This window comes from Oncorhynchus tshawytscha, linkage group LG06, assembly GCF_018296145.1.
Source record: "Oncorhynchus tshawytscha isolate Ot180627B linkage group LG06, Otsh_v2.0, whole genome shotgun sequence".
Taxonomy (NCBI): domain Eukaryota; kingdom Metazoa; phylum Chordata; class Actinopteri; order Salmoniformes; family Salmonidae; genus Oncorhynchus; species Oncorhynchus tshawytscha.
In genome coordinates this window covers 13059911-13081323 of record NC_056434.1, presented here as the reverse complement: position 1 = coordinate 13081323, position 21413 = coordinate 13059911, and the positions used below count along the sequence as shown (strand labels likewise).

Sequence of the window (21413 nt, the reverse complement as noted above, 5' to 3'; positions counted from 1 at the left end):
ATTTACAGTGCTGAGGTATATAACAACACTTTATCCTGTGCCCTTGCTACAGTGGTGTACACTACATTTACAGTGCTGAGGTATATAACAACACTTTATCCTGTGCCCTTGCTACAGTGGTGTACACTACATTTACAGTACAGTGCTGAGGTATATTACAACACTTTATCCTGTGCCCTTGCTACAGTGGTGTACACTACATTTACAGTGTTGAGGTATATAACAACACTTTATCCTGTGCCCTTGCTACAGTGGTGTACACTACATTTACAGTGTTGAGGTATATAACAACACTTTATCCTGTGCCCTTGCTACAGTGGTGTACACTACATTTACAGTGTTGAGGTATATAACAACACTTTATCCTGTGCCCTTGCTACAGTGGTGTACACTACATTTACAGTGTTGAGGTATATAACAACACTTTATCCTGTGCCCTTGCTACAGTGGTGTACACTACATTTACAGTGCTGAGGTATATTACAACACTTTATCCTGTGCCCTTGCTACAGTGGTGTACACTACATTTACAGTGCTGAGGTATATAACAACACTTTATCCTGTGCCCTTGCTACAGTGGTGTACACTACATTTACAGTGCTGAGGTATATTACAACACTTTATCCTGTGCCCTTGCTACAGTGGTGTACACTACATTTACAGTGTTGAGGTATATAACAACACTTTATCCTGTGCCCTTGCTACAGTGGTGTACACTACATTTACAGTGTTGAGGTATATAACAACACTTTATCCTGTGCCCTTGCTACAGTGGTGTACACTACATTTACAGTGTTGAGGTATATAACAACACTTTATCCTGTGCCCTTGCTACAGTGGTGTACACTACATTTACAGTGTTGAGGTATATAACAACACTTTATCCTGTGCCCTTGTCAGATAAGGTTCTTTATTTTGTATTGTTTATTTGAACCTTTATTTAACTAGGCAAGACAGTTAAGAACAAGTTCTTATTGACAATGACAGCCTACCCCAGACAAGCCCTCCCTTAGTCCCTATGGGACTCCCGATCACGGCCGGTCGGGATACAGCCCGGGATCGAACCAGGGTGTCTGGTTGGGTTATGTCTAAAGTAGTGCACTATGTCTGAGTATCAAATGGCACTATTGTAGGGAGTAGGTTACCATTTAGGGCTTGTAGGGAGTAGGTTACCATTTAGGACTTGTAGGGAGTAGGTTACCATTTAGGGCTTGTAGGGAGTAGGTTACCATTTAGGACTTGTAGGGTGTAGGTTACCATTTAGGACGCAACCTATGATGTGGAGATCCTGTCAGGTTGAAGTGCAAGTTCTGTCCTCGGTAATAAACATGGAAGTGGAGCTCCTACCGGGTTGCAGTAGGAAGTGAACACTGTAAGGCCAGTCCCTAGCTGCTCTGGTCTAGTAGTTACGTGCTGTGCGCTACCTGTGCCTCTGCAGTGTGCCAGGGGGGTGGTGCTCCTGGAGCTGGGCCGACTGAAGGCTGCCTCCTGGCTCTCTTCCAGACGTCCCTCCCAGGGAAGCCAGGTGTGTGTGTGTGTGTGTGTGTGTGTGTGTGTGTGTGTGTGTGTGTGTGTGTGTGTGTGTGTGTGTGTGTGTGTGTGTGTGTGTGTGTGTGTGTGTGTGTGTGTGTGTGTGTGTGTGTGTGTGTGTGTGTGTGCCCGTTGTCACCCCCACTGCCTGGGTGCTTGCATGCATAAGCTCAGTCATCGACTGACCCTGGCTGCTGTGTCATTAATAACCCTGTCTCTCCTCCTTCTCTCCATTCATCACGTGCATGGAAGCCAAAATGGCCATCTGATGGTTGTTTAGCAGGCTTCTTCTGGTGTCACCTGTATGTCACTCAGCCACCCAGCCAAACTTACCGCTACCGGGCAGCATGCCTCATGCCTCAAATGTGTGTTTTCTCCTGACTGGATCATAGCTCTGTTCCCCCTCCCTCTCTCTAGCAGATGAGTCACGTGAGTGCCAACAGCACAATCGTCACGCCCCACCCCCTGCTAAACTCCACCCCTTCCACCTCTCAGCTCCTCAATAACGTCAGGAAGCCAATGACAGTGGGCATGACATCATCACAGAGCGCAGGTAAAGTAGCACCAGTCCCTTTCCATAGAGAATAGGACCAGTCCCTTTCCACAGAGAGTAGGACCCTTTCCACAGAGAGTAGGACCAGACCCTTTCCACAGAGAGTATTACCAGACCCTTTCAACAAAGAGTAGGACCAGACCCTTTCCACAGAGAGTAGGACCAGACCCTTTCCACAGAGAGTAGGACCAGACCCTTTCCACAGAGTAAGACCAGTCCGTTTCCACAGAGAGTAGAACCAGACCCTTTCCACAGAGAGTAGAACCAGACCCTTTCCACAGAGAGTATGACCAGACCATTTCCACAGAGAGTAGGACCAGTCCCTTTCCACAGAGAGTAGGACCAGACCCTTTCAACAAAGAGTAGGACCCTTTCCACAGAGAGTAGGGCCAGACCCTTTCCACAGAGAGTAGCACCAGACCCTTTACACAGAGAGTAGGACCAGACCCTTTACACAGAGAGTAGGACCAGTCCCTTTCCACAGAGAGTAGGACCAGTCCCTTTCCACAGAGAGTAGGACCAGACCCTTTCCACAGAGAGTAGGACCAGACCCTTTCCACAGAGAGTAGGACCAGACCCTTTCCACAGAGAGTAGGACCAGACCCTTTCCACAGAGAGTAGGACCAGACCCTTTCCACAGAGAGTAGGACCAGACCATTTCCACAGAGAGTAGGACCCTTTCCACAGAGAGTAGAACCAGACTCTTTCCACAGAGTAGGACCAGTCCTTTTCCACAGAGAGTAGAAGCAGACCCTTTCCACAGAGAGTATGACCAGACCCTTTCCACAGAGAGTATGACCAGACCCTTTCCACAGAGAGTAGGACCAGTCCCTTTCCACAGAGAGTAGGACCAGTCCCTTTCCACAGAGAGTAGGACCAGTCCCTTTCCACAGAGAGTAGGACCAGTCCCTTTCCACAGAGAGTAGGACCAGTCCCTTTCCACAGAGAGTAGGACCAGACCCTTTCCACAGAGAGTAGGACCAGACCCTTTCCACAGAGAGTAGGACCAGACCCTTTCCACAGAGAGTAGGACCAGACCCTTTCCACAGAGAGTAGGACCAGACCCTTTCCACAGAGTAGGACCAGTCCCTTTCCACAGAGAGTAGGACAGGTCATTTTCCACAGAGAGTAGTACCAGACCCTTTCAACAAAGAGTAGGACCCTTTCCACAGAGAGTAGAACCAGACCCTTTCCACAGAGAGTAGGACCAGACCCTTTACACAGAGAGTAGGACCAGACCCTTTCCACAGAGAGTAGGACCAGACCCTTTACACAGAGAGTAGGACCAGTCCCTTTCATCAGAGAGTAGGACCAGACCCTTTCCACAGAGAGTATGACCAGACCCTTTCCACAGAGAGTATGACCAGACCCTTTCCACAGAGAGTAGGACCAGTCCCTTTCCACAGAGAGTAGGACCAGACCCTTTACACAGAGAGTAGGACCAGTCCCTTTCATCAGAGAGTAGGACCCTTTCCACAGAGAGTAGGACCAGTCCCTTTCCACAGAGAGTAGGACCAGACCCTTTCCACAGAGAGTAGGACCAGACCCTTTCCACAGAGAGTAGGACCAGACCCTTTCCACAGAGAGTAGGACCAGACCATTTCCACAGAGAGTAGGACCCTTTCCACAGAGAGTAGGAGCAGTCCCTTTCCACAGAGAGTAGGACAGGTCCTTTTCCACAGAGAGTAGGACCCTTTCCACAGAGCGTAGGACCAGACCCTTTCCACAGAGAGTAGAACCAGACCCTTTCCACAGAGTAGGACCAGTCCCTTTCCACAGAGCGTAGAACCAGACCCTTTCCACAGAGAGTATGACCAGACCATTTCCACAGAGAGTAGGACCAGTCCCTTTCCACAGAGAGTAGGACCAGACCATTTCCACAAAGAGTAGGACCAGTCCCTTTCCACAGAGAGTAGGACAGGTCCTTTTCCACAGAGAGTAGTACCAGACCCTTTCAACAAAGAGTAGGACCAGACCCTTTCCACAGAGAGTAGGACCAGACCCTTTCCACAGAGAGTAGGACCAGACCCTTTCCACAGAGTAGGACCAGTCGCTTTCCACAGAGAGTAGAACCAGACCCTTTCCACAGAGAGTATGACCAGACCATTTCCACAGAGAGTAGGACCAGTCCCTTTCCACAGAGAGTAGGACCAGACCCTTTCAACAAAGAGTAGGACCCTTTCCACAGAGAGTAGGACCAGACCCTTTCCACAGAGAGTAGCACCAGACCCTTTACACAGAGAGTAGGACCAGACCCTTTACACAGAGAGTAGGACCAGTCCCTTTCCACAGAGAGTAGGACCAGTCCCTTTCCACAGAGAGTAGGACCAGACCCTTTCCACAGAGAGTAGGACCAGACCCTTTCCACAGAGAGTAGGACCAGACCCTTTCCACAGAGAGTAGGACCAGACCATTTCCACAGAGAGTAGGACCCTTTCCACAGAGGGTAGAACCAGACTCTTTCCACAGAGTAGGACCAGTCCTTTTCCACAGAGAGTAGAAGCAGACCCTTTCCACAGAGAGTATGACCAGACCCTTTCCACAGAGAGTATGACCAGACCCTTTCCACAGAGAGTAGGACCAGTCCCTTTCCACAGAGAGTAGGACCAGTCCCTTTCCACAGAGAGTAGGACCAGTCCCTTTCCACAGAGAGTAGGACCAGTCCCTTTCCACAGAGAGTAGGACCAGACCCTTTCCACAGAGAGTAGGACCAGACCCTTTCCACAGAGAGTAGGACCAGACCCTTTCCACAGAGAGTAGGACCAGACCCTTTCCACAGAGAGTAGGACCCTTTCCACAGAGAGTAGAACCAGACTCTTTCCACAGAGTAGGACCAGTCCTTTTCCACAGAGAGTAGAAGCAGACCCTTTCCACAGAGAGTAGGACCAGACCCTTTACACAGAGAGTAGGACCAGACCCTTTACACAGAGAGTAGGACCAGACCCTTTCCACAGAGAGTAGGACCAGACCCTTTACACAGAGAGTAGGACCAGTCCCTTTCATCAGAGAGTAGGACCAGACCCTTTCCACAGAGAGTATGACCAGACCCTTTCCACAGAGAGTATGACCAGACCCTTTCCACAGAGAGTAGGACCAGTCCCTTTCCACAGAGAGTAGGACCAGACCCTTTACACAGAGAGTAGGACCAGTCCCTTTCATCAGAGAGTAGGACCCTTTCCACAGAGAGTAGGACCAGTCCCTTTCCACAGAGAGTAGGACCAGACCCTTTCCACAGAGAGTAGGACCAGACCCTTTCCACAGAGAGTAGGACCAGACCCTTTCCACAGAGAGTAGGACCAGACCATTTCCACAGAGAGTAGGACCCTTTCCACAGAGAGTAGGAGCAGTCCCTTTCCACAGAGAGTAGGACAGGTCCTTTTCCACAGAGAGTAGGACCCTTTCCACAGAGCGTAGGACCAGACCCTTTCCACAGAGAGTAGAACCAGACCCTTTCCACAGAGTAGGACCAGTCCCTTTCCACAGAGCGTAGAACCAGACCCTTTCCACAGAGAGTATGACCAGACCATTTCCACAGAGAGTAGGACCAGTCCCTTTCCACAGAGAGTAGGACCAGACCATTTCCACAAAGAGTAGGACCAGTCCCTTTCCACAGAGAGTAGGACAGGTCCTTTTCCACAGAGAGTAGTACCAGACCCTTTCAACAAAGAGTAGGACCAGACCCTTTCCACAGAGAGTAGGACCAGACCCTTTCCACAGAGAGTAGGACCAGACCCTTTCCACAGAGTAGGACCAGTCCCTTTCCACAGAGAGTAGAACCAGACCCTTTCCACAGAGAGTATGACCAGACCATTTCCACAGAGAGTAGGACCAGTCCCTTTCCACAGAGAGTAGGACCAGACCCTTTCAACAAAGAGTAGGACCCTTTCCACAGAGAGTAGGACCAGACCCTTTCCACAGAGAGTAGCACCAGACCCTTTACACAGAGAGTAGGACCAGACCCTTTACACAGAGAGTAGGACCAGTCCCTTTCCACAGAGAGTAGGACCAGTCCCTTTCCACAGAGAGTAGGACCAGACCCTTTCCACAGAGAGTAGGACCAGACCCTTTCCACAGAGAGTAGGACCAGACCCTTTCCACAGAGAGTAGGACCAGACCCTTTCCACAGAGAGTAGGACCAGACCCTTTCCACAGAGAGTAGGACCAGACCATTTCCACAGAGAGTAGGACCCTTTCCACAGAGAGTAGAACCAGACTCTTTCCACAGAGTAGGACCAGTCCTTTTCCACAGAGAGTAGAAGCAGACCCTTTCCACAGAGAGTATGACCAGACCCTTTCCACAGAGAGTATGACCAGACCCTTTCCACAGAGAGTAGGACCAGTCCCTTTCCACAGAGAGTAGGACCAGTCCCTTTCCACAGAGAGTAGGACCAGTCCCTTTCCACAGAGAGTAGGACCAGACCCTTTCCACAGAGAGTAGGACCAGACCCTTTCCACAGAGAGTAGGACCAGACCCTTTCCACAGAGAGTAGGACCAGACCCTTTCCACAGAGAGTAGGACCCTTTCCACAGAGAGTAGAACCAGACTCTTTCCACAGAGTAGGACCAGTCCTTTTCCACAGAGAGTAGAAGCAGACCCTTTCCACAGAGAGTAGGACCAGACCCTTTACACAGAGAGTAGGACCAGACCCTTTACACAGAGAGTAGGACCAGACCCTTTCCACAGAGAGTAGGACCAGACCCTTTACACAGAGAGTAGGACCAGTCCCTTTCATCAGAGAGTAGGACCAGACCCTTTCCACAGAGAGTATGACCAGACCCTTTCCACAGAGAGTATGACCAGACCCTTTCCACAGAGAGTAGGACCAGTCCCTTTCCACAGAGAGTAGGACCAGACCCTTTACACAGAGAGTAGGACCAGTCCCTTTCATCAGAGAGTAGGACCCTTTCCACAGAGAGTAGGACCAGTCCCTTTCCACAGAGAGTAGGACCAGACCCTTTCCACAGAGAGTAGGACCAGACCCTTTCCACAGAGAGTAGGACCAGACCCTTTCCACAGAGAGTAGGACCAGACCATTTCCACAGAGAGTAGGACCCTTTCCACAGAGAGTAGGACCAGTCCCTTTCCACAGAGAGTAGGACAGGTCCTTTTCCACAGAGAGTAGGACCCTTTCCACAGAGCGTAGGACCAGACCCTTTCCACAGAGAGTAGGACCCTTTCCACAGAGAGTAGAACCAGACCCTTTCCACAGAGTAGGACCAGTCCCTTTCCACAGAGCGTAGAACCAGACCCTTTCCACAGAGAGTATGACCAGACCCTTTCAACAAAGAGTAGGACCCTTTACACAGAGAGTAGGACCAGACCCTTTACACAGAGAGTAGGACCAGTCCCTTTCCACAGAGAGTAGGACCAGTCCCTTTCCACAGAGAGTATGACCAGACCATTTCCACAGAGAGTAGGACCAGTCCCTTTCCACAGAGAGTAGGACCAGACCATTTCCACAAAGAGTAGGACCAGTCCCTTTCCACAGAGAGTAGGACAGGTCCTTTTCCACAGAGAGTAGTACCAGACCCTTTCAACAAAGAGTAGGACCAGACCCTTTCCACAGAGAGTAGGACCAGACCCTTTCCACAGAGAGTAGGACCAGACCCTTTCCACAGAGTAGGACCAGTCCCTTTCCACAGAGAGTAGAACCAGACCCTTTCCACAGAGAGTATGACCAGACCATTTCCACAGAGAGTAGGACCAGTCCCTTTCCACAGAGAGTAGGACCAGACCCTTTCAACAAAGAGTAGGACCCTTTCCACAGAGAGTAGGACCAGACCCTTTCCACAGAGAGTAGCACCAGACCCTTTACACAGAGAGTAGGACCAGACCCTTTACACAGAGAGTAGGACCAGTCCCTTTCCACAGAGAGTAGGACCAGTCCCTTTCCACAGAGAGTAGGACCAGACCCTTTCCACAGAGAGTAGGACCAGACCCTTTCCACAGAGAGTATGACCAGACCCTTTCCACAGAGAGTAGGACCAGTCCCTTTCCACAGAGAGTAGGACCAGACCCTTTACACAGAGAGTAGGACCAGTCCCTTTCATCAGAGAGTAGGACCCTTTCCACAGAGAGTAGGACCAGTCCCTTTCCACAGAGAGTAGGACCAGACCCTTTCCACAGAGAGTAGGACCAGACCCTTTCCACAGAGAGTAGGACCAGACCCTTTCCACAGAGAGTAGGACCAGACCATTTCCACAGAGAGTAGGACCCTTTCCACAGAGAGTAGGACCAGTCCCTTTCCACAGAGAGTAGGACAGGTCCTTTTCCACAGAGAGTAGGACCCTTTCCACAGAGCGTAGGACCAGACCCTTTCCACAGAGAGTAGGACCCTTTCCACAGAGAGTAGAACCAGACCCTTTCCACAGAGTAGGACCAGTCCCTTTCCACAGAGCGTAGAACCAGACCCTTTCCACAGAGAGTATGACCAGACCATTTCCACAGAGAGTAGGACAAGTCCCTTTCCACAGAGAGTAGGACCAGACCATTTCCACAAAGAGTAGGACCAGTCCCTTTCCACAGAGAGTAGGACAGGTCCTTTTCCACAGAGAGTAGTACCAGACCCTTTCAACAAAGAGTAGGACCAGACCCTTTCCACAGAGAGTAGGACCAGACCCTTTCCACAGAGAGTAGGACCAGACCCTTTCCACAGAGTAGGACCAGTCCCTTTCCACAGAGAGTAGAACCAGACCCTTTCCACAGAGAGTATGACCAGACCATTTCCACAGAGAGTAGGACCAGTCCCTTTCCACAGAGAGTAGGACCAGACCCTTTCAACAAAGAGTAGGACCCTTTACACAGAGAGTAGGACCAGACCCTTTACACAGAGAGTAGGACCAGTCCCTTTCCACAGAGAGTAGGACCAGTCCCTTTCCACAGAGAGTATGACCAGACCATTTCCACAGAGAGTAGGACCAGTCCCTTTCCACAGAGAGTAGGACCAGACCATTTCCACAAAGAGTAGGACCAGTCCCTTTCCACAGAGAGTAGGACAGGTCCTTTTCCACAGAGAGTAGTACCAGACCCTTTCAACAAAGAGTAGGACCAGACCCTTTCCACAGAGAGTAGGACCAGACCCTTTCCACAGAGAGTAGGACCAGACCCTTTCCACAGAGTAGGACCAGTCCCTTTCCACAGAGAGTAGAACCAGACCCTTTCCACAGAGAGTATGACCAGACCATTTCCACAGAGAGTAGGACCAGTCCCTTTCCACAGAGAGTAGGACCAGACCCTTTCAACAAAGAGTAGGACCCTTTCCACAGAGAGTAGGACCAGACCCTTTCCACAGAGAGTAGCACCAGACCCTTTACACAGAGAGTAGGACCAGACCCTTTACACAGAGAGTAGGACCAGTCCCTTTCCACAGAGAGTAGGACCAGTCCCTTTCCACAGAGAGTAGGACCAGACCCTTTCCACAGAGAGTAGGACCAGACCCTTTCCACAGAGAGTAGGACCAGACCCTTTCCACAGAGAGTAGGACCAGACCCTTTCCACAGAGAGTAGGACCAGACCCTTTCCACAGAGAGTAGGACCAGACCATTTCCACAGAGAGTAGGACCCTTTCCACAGAGAGTAGAACCAGACTCTTTCCACAGAGTAGGACCAGTCCTTTTCCACAGAGAGTAGAAGCAGACCCTTTCCACAGAGAGTATGACCAGACCCTTTCCACAGAGAGTATGACCAGACCCTTTCCACAGAGAGTAGGACCAGACCCTTTCCACAGAGAGTAGGACCAGACCCTTTCCACAGAGAGTAGGACCAGACCCTTTCCACAGAGAGTAGGACCAGACCCTTTACACAGAGAGTAGGACCAGACCCTTTACACAGAGAGTAGGACCAGACCCTTTCCACAGAGAGTAGGACCAGACCCTTTACACAGAGAGTAGGACCAGTCCCTTTCATCAGAGAGTAGGACCAGACCCTTTCCACAGAGAGTATGACCAGACCCTTTCCACAGAGAGTATGACCAGACCCTTTCCACAGAGAGTAGGACCAGTCCCTTTCCACAGAGAGTAGGACCAGACCCTTTACACAGAGAGTAGGACCAGTCCCTTTCATCAGAGAGTAGGACCCTTTCCACAGAGAGTAGGACCAGTCCCTTTCCACAGAGAGTAGGACCAGACCCTTTCCACAGAGAGTAGGACCAGACCCTTTCCACAGAGAGTAGGACCAGACCCTTTCCACAGAGAGTAGGACCAGACCATTTCCACAGAGAGTAGGACCCTTTCCACAGAGAGTAGGACCAGTCCCTTTCCACAGAGAGTAGGACAGGTCCTTTTCCACAGAGAGTAGGACCCTTTCCACAGAGCGTAGGACCAGACCCTTTCCACAGAGAGTAGGACCCTTTCCACAGAGAGTAGAACCAGACCCTTTCCACAGAGTAGGACCAGTCCCTTTCCACAGAGCGTAGAACCAGACCCTTTCCACAGAGAGTATGACCAGACCATTTCCACAGAGAGTAGGACAAGTCCCTTTCCACAGAGAGTAGGACCAGACCATTTCCACAAAGAGTAGGACCAGTCCCTTTCCACAGAGAGTAGGACAGGTCCTTTTCCACAGAGAGTAGTACCAGACCCTTTCAACAAAGAGTAGGACCAGACCCTTTCCACAGAGAGTAGGACCAGACCCTTTCCACAGAGAGTAGGACCAGACCCTTTCCACAGAGTAGGACCAGTCCCTTTCCACAGAGAGTAGAACCAGACCCTTTCCACAGAGAGTATGACCAGACCATTTCCACAGAGAGTAGGACCAGTCCCTTTCCACAGAGAGTAGGACCAGACCCTTTCAACAAAGAGTAGGACCCTTTACACAGAGAGTAGGACCAGACCCTTTACACAGAGAGTAGGACCAGTCCCTTTCCACAGAGAGTAGGACCAGTCCCTTTCCACAGAGAGTATGACCAGACCATTTCCACAGAGAGTAGGACCAGTCCCTTTCCACAGAGAGTAGGACCAGACCATTTCCACAAAGAGTAGGACCAGTCCCTTTCCACAGAGAGTAGGACAGGTCCTTTTCCACAGAGAGTAGTACCAGACCCTTTCAACAAAGAGTAGGACCAGACCCTTTCCACAGAGAGTAGGACCAGACCCTTTCCACAGAGAGTAGGACCAGACCCTTTCCACAGAGTAGGACCAGTCCCTTTCCACAGAGAGTAGAACCAGACCCTTTCCACAGAGAGTATGACCAGACCATTTCCACAGAGAGTAGGACCAGTCCCTTTCCACAGAGAGTAGGACCAGACCCTTTCAACAAAGAGTAGGACCCTTTCCACAGAGAGTAGGACCAGACCCTTTACACAGAGAGTAGGACCAGACCCTTTACACAGAGAGTAGGACCAGACCCTTTACACAGAGAGTAGGACCAGTCCCTTTCCACAGAGAGTAGGACCAGTCCCTTTCCACAGAGAGTAGGACCAGACCCTTTCCACAGAGAGTAGGACCAGACCCTTTCCACAGAGAGTAGGACCAGACCCTTTCCACAGAGAGTAGGACCAGACCCTTTCCACAGAGAGTAGGACCAGACCCTTTCCACAGAGAGTAGGACCAGACCATTTCCACACGAGAGTAGGACCCTTTCCACAGAGAGTAGAACCAGACTCTTTCCACAGAGTAGGACCAGTCCTTTTCCACAGAGAGTAGAAGCAGACCCTTTCCACAGAGAGTATGACCAGACCCTTTCCACAGAGAGTATGACCAGACCCTTTCCACAGAGAGTAGGACCAGTCCCTTTCCACAGAGAGTAGGACCAGTCCCTTTCCACAGAGAGTAGGACCAGTCCCTTTCCACAGAGAGTAGGACCAGTCCCTTTCCACAGAGAGTAGGACCAGACCCTTTCCACAGAGAGTAGGACCAGACCCTTTCCACAGAGAGTAGGACCAGACCCTTTCCACAGAGAGTAGGACCAGACCCTTTCCACAGAGAGTAGGACCCTTTCCACAGAGAGTAGAACCAGACTCTTTCCACAGAGTAGGACCAGTCCTTTTCCACAGAGAGTAGAAGCAGACCCTTTCCACAGAGAGTAGGACCAGACCCTTTACACAGAGAGTAGGACCAGACCCTTTCCACAGAGTAGGACCAGTCCTTTTCCACAGAGAGTAGAAGCAGACCCTTTCCACAGAGAGTATGACCAGACCCTTTCCACGGAGAGTATGACCAGACCCTTGACACAGAGAGTATGACCAGTCCCTTTCCACAGAGAGTAGGACCAGACCCTTTCCACAGAGAGTAGGACCAGACCCTTTCCACAGAGAGTAGGACCAGACCCTTTCCACAGAGAGTAGAACCAGACCCTTTCCACAGAGAGTAGGACCAGACCCTTTCCACAGAGAGTAGGACCAGACCCTTTCCACAGAGAGTAGGACCCTTTCCACAGAGAGTAGAACCAGACTCTTTCCACAGAGTAGGACCAGTCCTTTTCCACAGAGAGTAGAAGCAGACCCTTTCCACAGAGAGTATGACCAGACCCTTTCCACAGAGAGTATGACCAGACCCTTTACACAGAGAGTATGACCAGTCCCTTTCCACAGAGAGTAGGACCAGACCCTTTCCACAGAGAGTAGGACCAGACCCTTTCCACAGAGAGTAGGACCAGACCCTTTCCACAGAGAGTAGAACCAGACCCTTTCCACAGAGAGTAGGACCAGACCCTTTCCACAGAGAGTAGGACCAGACCATTTCCACAGAGAGTAGGACCCTTTCCACAGAGAGTAGATCCAGACTCTTTCCACAGAGAGTAGGACCAGTCCCTTTCCACAGAGAGTAGGACCAGTCCCTTTCCACAGAGAGTAGGACCAGACCCTTTCCACAGAGAGTAGGACCAGTCCCTTTCCACAGAGAGTAGGACCAGACCCTTTCCACAGAGAGTAGGACCAGACCCTTTCCACAGAGAGTAGGACCAGACCCTTTCCACAGAGAGTAGGACCAGACCCTTTCCACAGAGAGTAGGACCCTTTCCACAGAGAGTAGAACCAGACTCTTTCCACAGAGTAGGACCAGTCCTTTTCCACAGAGAGTAGAAGCAGACCCTTTCCACAGAGAGTATGACCAGACCCTTTCCACAGAGAGTATTACCAGACCCTTTACACAGAGAGTAGGACCAGTCCCTTTCCACAGAGAGTAGGACCAGACCCTTTCCACAGAGAGTAGGACCAGACCCTTTCCACAGAGAGTAGGACCAGACCCTTTCCACAGAGAGTAGGAACAGACCCTTTCCACAGAGATTAGGACCAGACCCTTTCCACAGAGAGTAGGACCAGACCCTTTCCACAAAGAGTAGGACCCTTTCCACAGAGAGTAGGACAGGTCCTTTTCCACAGAGAGTAGGACCAGACCCTTTCAACAAAGAGTAGGACCCTTTCCACAGAGAGTAGGACCAGACCCTTTCCACAGAGAGTAGGACCAGACCCTTTCCACAGAGAGTAGGACCAGACCCTTTCCACAGAGATTAGGACCAGACCCTTTCCACAGAGAGTAGGACCAGACCCTTTCCACAGAGAGTAGGACCAGACCCTTTCCACAGAGAGTAGGACCAGACCATTTCCACAGAGAGTAGGACCCTTTCCACAGAGAGTAGGACCAGTCCCTTTCCACAGAGAGTAGGACCAGTCCCTTTCCACAGAGAGTAGGACCCTTTCCACAGAGAGTAGGACCAGTCCCTTTCCACAGAGAGTAGGACAGGTCCTTTTCCACAGAGAGTAGGACCCTTTCCACAGAGAGTAGGACCAGTCCCTTTCCACAGAGAGTAGGACAGGTCCTTTTCCACAGAGAGTAGGACCCTTTCCACAGAGCGTAGGACCAGACCCTTTCCACAGAGAGTAGGACCCTTTCCACAGAGAGTAGAACCAGACCCTTTCCACAGAGTAGGACAAGTCCCTTTCCACAGAGCGTAGAACCAGACCCTTTCCACAGAGAGTATGACCAGACCATTTCCACAGAGAGTAGGACCAGTCCCTTTCCACAGAGAGTAGGACCAGACCATTTCCACAAAGAGTAGGACCAGTCCCTTTCCACAGAGAGTAGGACAGGTCCTTTTCCACAGAGAGTAGTACCAGACCCTTTCAACAAAGAGTAGGACCAGACCCTTTCCACAGAGAGTAGGACCAGACCCTTTCCACAGAGAGTAGGACCAGACCCTTTCCACAGAGTAGGACCAGTCCCTTTCCACAGAGAGTAGAACCAGACCCTTTCCACAGAGAGTTTGACCAGACCATTTCCACAGAGAGTAGGACCAGTCCCTTTCCACAGAGAGTAGGACCAGACCATTTCCACAAAGAGTAGGACCCTTTCCACAGAGAGTAGGACAGGTCCTTTTCCACAGAGAGTAGGACCAGACCCTTTCAACAAAGAGTAGGACCCTTTCCACAGAGAGTAGGACCAGACCCTTTCCACAGAGAGTAGGACCAGACCCTTTACACAGAGAGTAGGACCAGTCCCTTTCCACAGAGAGTAGGACCAGTCCCTTTCCACAGAGAGTAGGACCCTTTCCACGGAGAGTAGGACCAGTCCCTTTCCACAGAGAGTAGGACCCTTTCCACGGAGAGTAGGACCAGTCCCTTTCCACAGAGAGTGTAACTGTAGGAAAAGGTTCAGAAACTGCCCGGGCTGGAATTACACACAGTTCCCGTCCTCATCTTTTTCCCTTTCTGGGTTTGTCGTAGCTGCAGAAACAGGGATACGCACTGTGGAGATCACAAGGGTGAGTTGAGCTGTCTCCAGTTATGTTTAGTGGGTTTAAACTACTCATAATATGCACATTTATATCTATAGACTATACTGTATACTGTGCCAATTCAACTCTAGAAGCTTTCTTTATTGTCATGAAAATGATGACAACAATCACAATATCCTCTTCTATACCAGTTTATTATTAATAATGATGATAGCATTGACGATATCTCTCAGGGTCCTACTGATGCGTTGGGGATCAGTATAGCTGGGGGGAAGGACAGTCCTCTGGGGGATATCCCCATCTTCCTGGCCATGATCCAGGCCAACGGGGTGGCAGCCAAGACGCATCGGCTCAAGGTACGTATGTGTGTGTGCGTGCGTGTGTGTGTGAGTGTGCGAGAGAACGCACAGTGTCTTAGAATCCCCTTACTGTCTGTGATGGCTCACCCTGGCGTGTGTTTGTCTCTCTCTCTCTCTCTCTCTCTCTTCCTTCCTTCCTCCAGGTGGGTGATAGGATCGTGAGTATCAACTCCCAGTCTCTGGAAGGCCTGTCCCATGGGGATGTAGTCACCATGCTGAAGAATGCCTACGGCAGCATCATTCTCCAGGTACACACAGATCATTCTCCAGGTACACACAGATCATTCTCCAGGTACACACAGATCATTCTCCAGGTACACACAGATCATTCTCCGGGTACACACAGATCATTCTCTGGGTACACACAGATCATTCTCCGGGTACACACAGATCATTCTCCGGGTACACACAGATCATTCTCCGGGTACACACAGATCATTCTCCGGGTACACACAGATCATTCTCCGGGTTCACACAGATCGTTCTCCAGGTTCACACAGATCGTTCTCCAGGTACACACAGATCATTCTCCAGGTTCACACAGATCATTATCCGGGTACACACAGATCATTCTCCGGGTTCACACAGATCGTTCTCCAGGTACACACAGATCATTCTCCAGGTACACACAGATCGTTTTCCAGGTACACAGATCGTTCTCCAGGTACACACATGGAACACATACACACAGAGACACACAATATATAGATACAGTGCATTTGGGAAAGTATTCAGACCCCTTTACTCTTTCCACATTTTGTTTTATTCTAAAATTGTTTTTTTTTTCTTTCACCCTTATCAATCTATACACAATACCCCATAATGACAAAAACAAAAATGCTTTTTAGAAATGTTTGCACATTTTTAAAATATATATATATATATATATATATATATATATATATACATTTACGTAAGTATTCAGACCCTTTATTACGTACTGAAGCACCTTTGGCAGCGATTACAGCCTTGAGTCTTTTTGAGTTTGACGCTACGAGCTTGGCACACCTGTATTGTTTGATGGGGAGCGTCGCTGCACAGCTAATTTCAGGTCTCTGTAGAGATTTTCAATTGGGTTCAAGTCCAGGCTCTGGCTGGGCCACTCAAGGACATTCAGAGACTTGTCCTGAAGCCACTCTTGCGTTGTCTGGCCTGTGTTCTTAGGGTCGCTGTCCTTTTGGAAGGTGAACTTTCGCCCTAGTCTGAGGTCCTGAGTGCTCTCGAGCAGGTTTTCATCAAGGATCTCTCTGTACTTGGCTCCATTTATCTTTTACTTGATCCTGACTAGTCTCCAAGTCCTTGCCACTGAAAAACATTCCCACAGCATGATGCTGCCACCACCATGCTTCACCGTAGGGATGGTGCCAGGTTTCCTCCAGACGTGACGCTTGGCATTCAGGCCAAAGAGTTCCAAAGAGAGAATCTTGTTTCTCATGGTGTGGAGACCTTTAGATGGCTTTTGGCAAACTCCAAGTGGGCTGTCATGTGCCTTTTACTGAGGAGTGGCTTCCGTCTGGCCACTCTACCATAAAGGCCTGATTGGTGGAGTGCTGCAGAGATGGTTGTCCTTCTGGAAGGTTCTCCCATCTCCACAGAGGAACTGGAGCTCTGTCAGAGTGACCATTGGGTTCTTGGTAACCTCCCTGACCAAGGCCCTTCTCCCCCGATTGCTCAGTTTACCCAGGCGGCCAGCTCTAGGAAGAGTCTTGGTGGTTCCAAACTTCTTCCATTTAAGAATGATTGAGGCCACTGTGTTCTTGAGGACCTTCAATGCTGTAAAAATGTTTTGGTACCCTTCCCCAGATCTGTGCCTCAACACAATCCTGTCTCTGAGCTCTATGGACAATTCCTTCGACCTCATGGCTTGGTTTTTGCTCTGACATGCACTTTCAACTGTGAGACCTTATATAGACAGGTGTGTGCCTTTCCAAATCATGTCCAATCAATTCTATGTACCACAGGTGGACTCCAATCAAGTTGTAGAAACATCTCAAGGATGATCAATGGAAACAGGATGCACCTGAGCTCAATTTCGAGTCTCATAGCAAAGGGTCTGAATACTTATGTAAATAAGGTATTTCTGTTTTTTATTAATACATTTGCAAAAAAAATTGAAAAAACTATTTTCACTTTGTCATTATGGGTTATCGTGTGATTGATGAGGAAAAAATATGTAATACATTTTAGAACAAGGCTGTAACAAAATGTTTTTTTTTTTTAAATCAAGGAGTCTCAATACTTTCCAAATGCACCCACGCCTGCTCCCGCTTCTCCTCTCTGGCGCTCAAGGGCCCTTCATTACGGACACCTGTCACAATCATTACACGCATCAGCGCTCATTGGACTCACCTGGACTCCATTACTTTGTTGATTGCCCCTCTATATCTGTCTGGTCCTCAGTTGGTTCCCCATGTCAGCATTATTGTCTTCATGTCGTTTTGTTCTCCCTGTCCAGACACTGTTCTTGTTTGTTTTTGTGTCCGTTGTCCATTAAATGTTCACTCCCTGTACTTGCTTCTTGTCGCCAGCATCGGTCCTTACAGTATACACACACACACACACACACACAGTACACACATCTCTGTATGGTCAAATGAAATATCAGTTATCAAACGTGATATCACTCAATGTAACCACATTGTTTTTTAATTTCCTATTATTTTACATCCATCAAATAAATGTTTCCTGATAAGAGATGTAAATAAAATCATACATTTTTCAAATATACATTCTTGAAAAACCTGTATGTGTCTGTGTTTAGCAGTGTGTGTGTGTGTGTGTGTACCTAATGTGTACCGTATGTGTGTGCTTTGGTAGATCCTGCCGTGCGTGTGCGTGTGCGCGTGCACACTACCGTCCGGACACTGTGTGGTTATCAGCTTGTTGCAGCCGGTTGGCAGTTTGGTCAGATAATCCCAGGCCTTTATGTTAATGCTGCTTTATCAGTCCGGCTCCAGCAGCCTCAGCACTGGACTGTTAGACTGGACTGTCAGACTGGACTGTTAGACTGGACTGTTAGACTGGACTGTCAGACTGGACTGTTAGACTGGACTGTCAGCACTGGACTGTCAGCACTGGACTGTTAGACTGGACTGTTAGACTGGACTGTCAGACTGGACCGTCAGACTGGACTGTTAGACTGGACTGTTAGACTGGACTGTCAGACTGGACTGTTAGACTGGACTGTTAGACTGGACTGTTAGACTGGACAGTCAGACTGGACAGTCAGACTGGACTGTCAGACTGGACCGTCAGACTGGACTGTTAGACTGGGCTGTTAGACTGGGCTGTTAGACGGGACTGTTAGACTGGACTGTTAGACTGGACTGTTAGACTGGGTTGTTAGACTGGGTTGTTAGACTGGACTGTTAGACTGGACTGTTAGACTGGGTTGTTAGACTGGGTTGTTAGACTGGGTTGTTAGACTGGGTTGTTAGACTGGGTTGTTAGACTGGGTTGTTAGACTGGGCTGTTAGACTGGGCTGTTAGACTGGGCTGTTAGACTGGGCTGTTAGACGGGACTGTTAGCCTAGACTAGCTGCCTGGTGCTGATTACACCAAACACACACGCCACCCAGGACACCCAGCAATTACTCTCTGACACGATCTCTCTCTGCCCCCTCTCTCGTTCTCGTTCACAACTTTGGTCTCTCTCTACCTTCTCTCTCTTTTGCTGTCTCTTTCCTCTATCCATCTCTCTCTCTCTCTCTCTCTCTACCTACCTCTGGCTTTACATACGTCATTGATCATACACTCTTATCCAGACTCACTCTGGCTTTCAAGTGGCGCAGCTGTCTAAGGCACTGCATCTCAGTGCTAGAGGTGTCACTACAGACCCTGGTTCGATTCCAGGCTGTATAATTACCGGCTGTGATTGGGAGTCCCATAGGGGGGCGCACCATTGGCCCAGTGTCGTCCGGGTTAGGGTTTGGCCGGGGTAGGGCATCGTTGTAAATTAGAATTTGTTCTTAACTGACTTGCCTAGTTAAATAAAGGTTCAGTAGTGAGTTCATACATTTTTTAAAAACTTTTTCTCTCCCTCTCGCTCTCTTTTCAACTCTCTTCTACTCTCTCTCTCACTCTCTTTTCAACTCTCTTCTACTCTCTCTCCCTCTCGCTCTCTTTTCAACTCTCTTCTACTCTCTCTCTCACTCTCTTTTCAACTCTCTTCTACTCTCTCTCCCTCTCGCTCTCTTTTCAAATCTCTTCTACTCTCTCTCCCTCTCTTTTCAACTCTCTTCTACTCTCTCTCCCTCTTTTCAAATCTCTTCTACTCTCTCCCTCTCACTCTCTTTTCATATCTCTTCTACTCTCTCTCCCTCTCACTCTCTTTTCAACTCTCTTCTACTCTCTCTCCCTCTCGCTCTCTTTTCATATCTCTTCTACTCTCTCTCTCTCTCTCTTCAACTCTCTTCTACTCTCTCTCCCTCTCTTTTCAAATCTCGTCTACTCTCTCTCCCTCTTTTCAACTCTCTTCTACTCTCTCTCTCTTTTCAACTCTCTTCTACTCTCTATCCCTCTCTTTTCAAGTCTCTTCTACTCTCTATCCCTCTCTTTTCAACTCTCTTCTACTCTCTATCCCTCTCTTTTCAACTCTCTTCTACTCTCTATCCCTCTCTTTTCAACTCTCTTCTACTCTCTATCCCTCTCTTTTCAACTCTCTTCTACTCTCTATCCCTCTCTTTTCAACTCTCTTCTACTCTCTATCCCTCTCTTTTCAACTCTCTTCTACTCTCTCTCCCTCTCTTTTCAACTCTCTTCTACTCTCTATCCCTCTCTTTTCAACTCTCTTCTACTCTCTATCCCTCTCTTTTCAACTCTCTTCTACTCTCTATCCCTCTCTTTTCAACTCTCTTCTACTCTCTATCCCTCTCTTTTCAACTCTCTTCTACTCTCTATCCCTCTCTTTTCAACTCTCTTCTACTCTCTCTCCCTCTCGCTCTCTTTTCAAATCTCTTCTACTCTCTCTCTCTCTCTCTTCAACTCTCTTCTACTCTCTCTCCCTCTCTTTTCAAATCTCGTCTACTCTCTCTCCCTCTCTCTTTCAACTCTCTTCTACTCTCTCTCTCTTTTCAACTCTCTTCTACTCTCTATCCCTCTCTTTTCAAGTCTCTTCTACTCTCTATCCCTCTCTTTTCAACTCTCTTCTACTCTCTATCCCTCTCTTTTCAACTCTCTTCTACTCTCTATCCCTCTCTTTTCAAGTCTCTTCTACTCTCTATCCCTCTCTTTTCAACTCTCTTCTACTCTCTCTCCCTCTCTTTTCAACTCTCTTCTACTCTCTCTCCCTCTCGCTCTCTTTTCAAATCTCGTCTACTCTCTCTCCCTCTCTTTTCAACTCTCTTCTACTCTCCCTCTCTTTTCAAATCTCTTCTACTCTCTCTCTCTCGCTCTCTTTTCAACACTCTTCTACTCTCTCTCTCTCACTCTCTTTAACACTCTTCTACTCTCTCTCTCACTCTCTTTTCATATCTCTTCTACTCTCTCTCTCTCTCACTCTCTCTTCAACTCTCTTCTACTCTCTCTCCCTCTCTCTTCAACTCTCTTCTACTCTCTCTCCCTCTCTTTTCAAATCTCGTCTACTCTCTCTCCCTCTCTTTTCAACTCTCTTCTACTCTCTCTCTCTTTTCAACTCTCTTCTACTCTCTATCCCTCTCTTTTCAAGTCTCTTCTACTCTCTATCCCTCTCTTTTCAACTCTCTTCTACTCTCTATCCCTCTCTTTTCAACTCTCTTCTACTCTCTATCCCTCTCTTTTCAACTCTCTTCTACTCTCTCTCCCTCTCTTTTCAACTCTCTTCTACTCTCTCTCCCTCTCGCTCTCTTTTCAACTCTCTTCTACTCTCTCTCTCTCTTTTCAACTCTCTTCTACTCTCTTTCCCTCTCCCTCTCTTTTCAACTCTCTTCTACTCTCTCCCTCTCTTTTCAACTCTCTTCTACTCTCTCTCCCTCTCTCTTTTCAGCTCTTGGCTCTGTGTTCCCCCCTCTCTCTCTCTCTCTCTCTCTCTCTCCCTCTGAACACTGGTTTGGCTCTGTGTTCCCCCTCTCTCTCTCTCTCTCTCTCTCCTCTAATCACTGGTTTGGCTCTGTGTTCCCCCTCTCTCTCTCTCTCTCTCTCTCTCTCTCTCTCTAAACACTGGTTTGGCTCTGTGTTTCCCTCCCCCCCTCTCTCCTTCTCTCTCCTCTAAACACTGGTTTGGCTCTGTGTTCCCCCTCTCTCTCTCTCTCTCTCTCTCTCTCTCTCTCTCCTCTAAACACTGGTTTGGCTCTGTGTTTCCCTCCCCCCTCTCTCCTTCTCTCTC

General features: G+C 49.0%; 1 protein-coding gene across 1 annotated transcript in view; it reads left to right on the top strand.

Annotated features, from left to right (window-relative positions):
- The window catches only part of LOC112246690 (inaD-like protein), a 150305-nt gene that overhangs the window by 122565 nt on the left and 6327 nt on the right, over positions 1 to 21413 (top strand). Inside the window, exons 19-23 of the mRNA XM_042323686.1 lie at positions 1439 to 1525; positions 1951 to 2083; positions 14743 to 14780; positions 14987 to 15109; positions 15256 to 15360. Of these exons, the coding sequence (XP_042179620.1) occupies positions 1439 to 1525; positions 1951 to 2083; positions 14743 to 14780; positions 14987 to 15109; positions 15256 to 15360 (486 nt within the window). The remainder of the gene's footprint in view (positions 1 to 1438; positions 1526 to 1950; positions 2084 to 14742; positions 14781 to 14986; positions 15110 to 15255; positions 15361 to 21413) is intronic.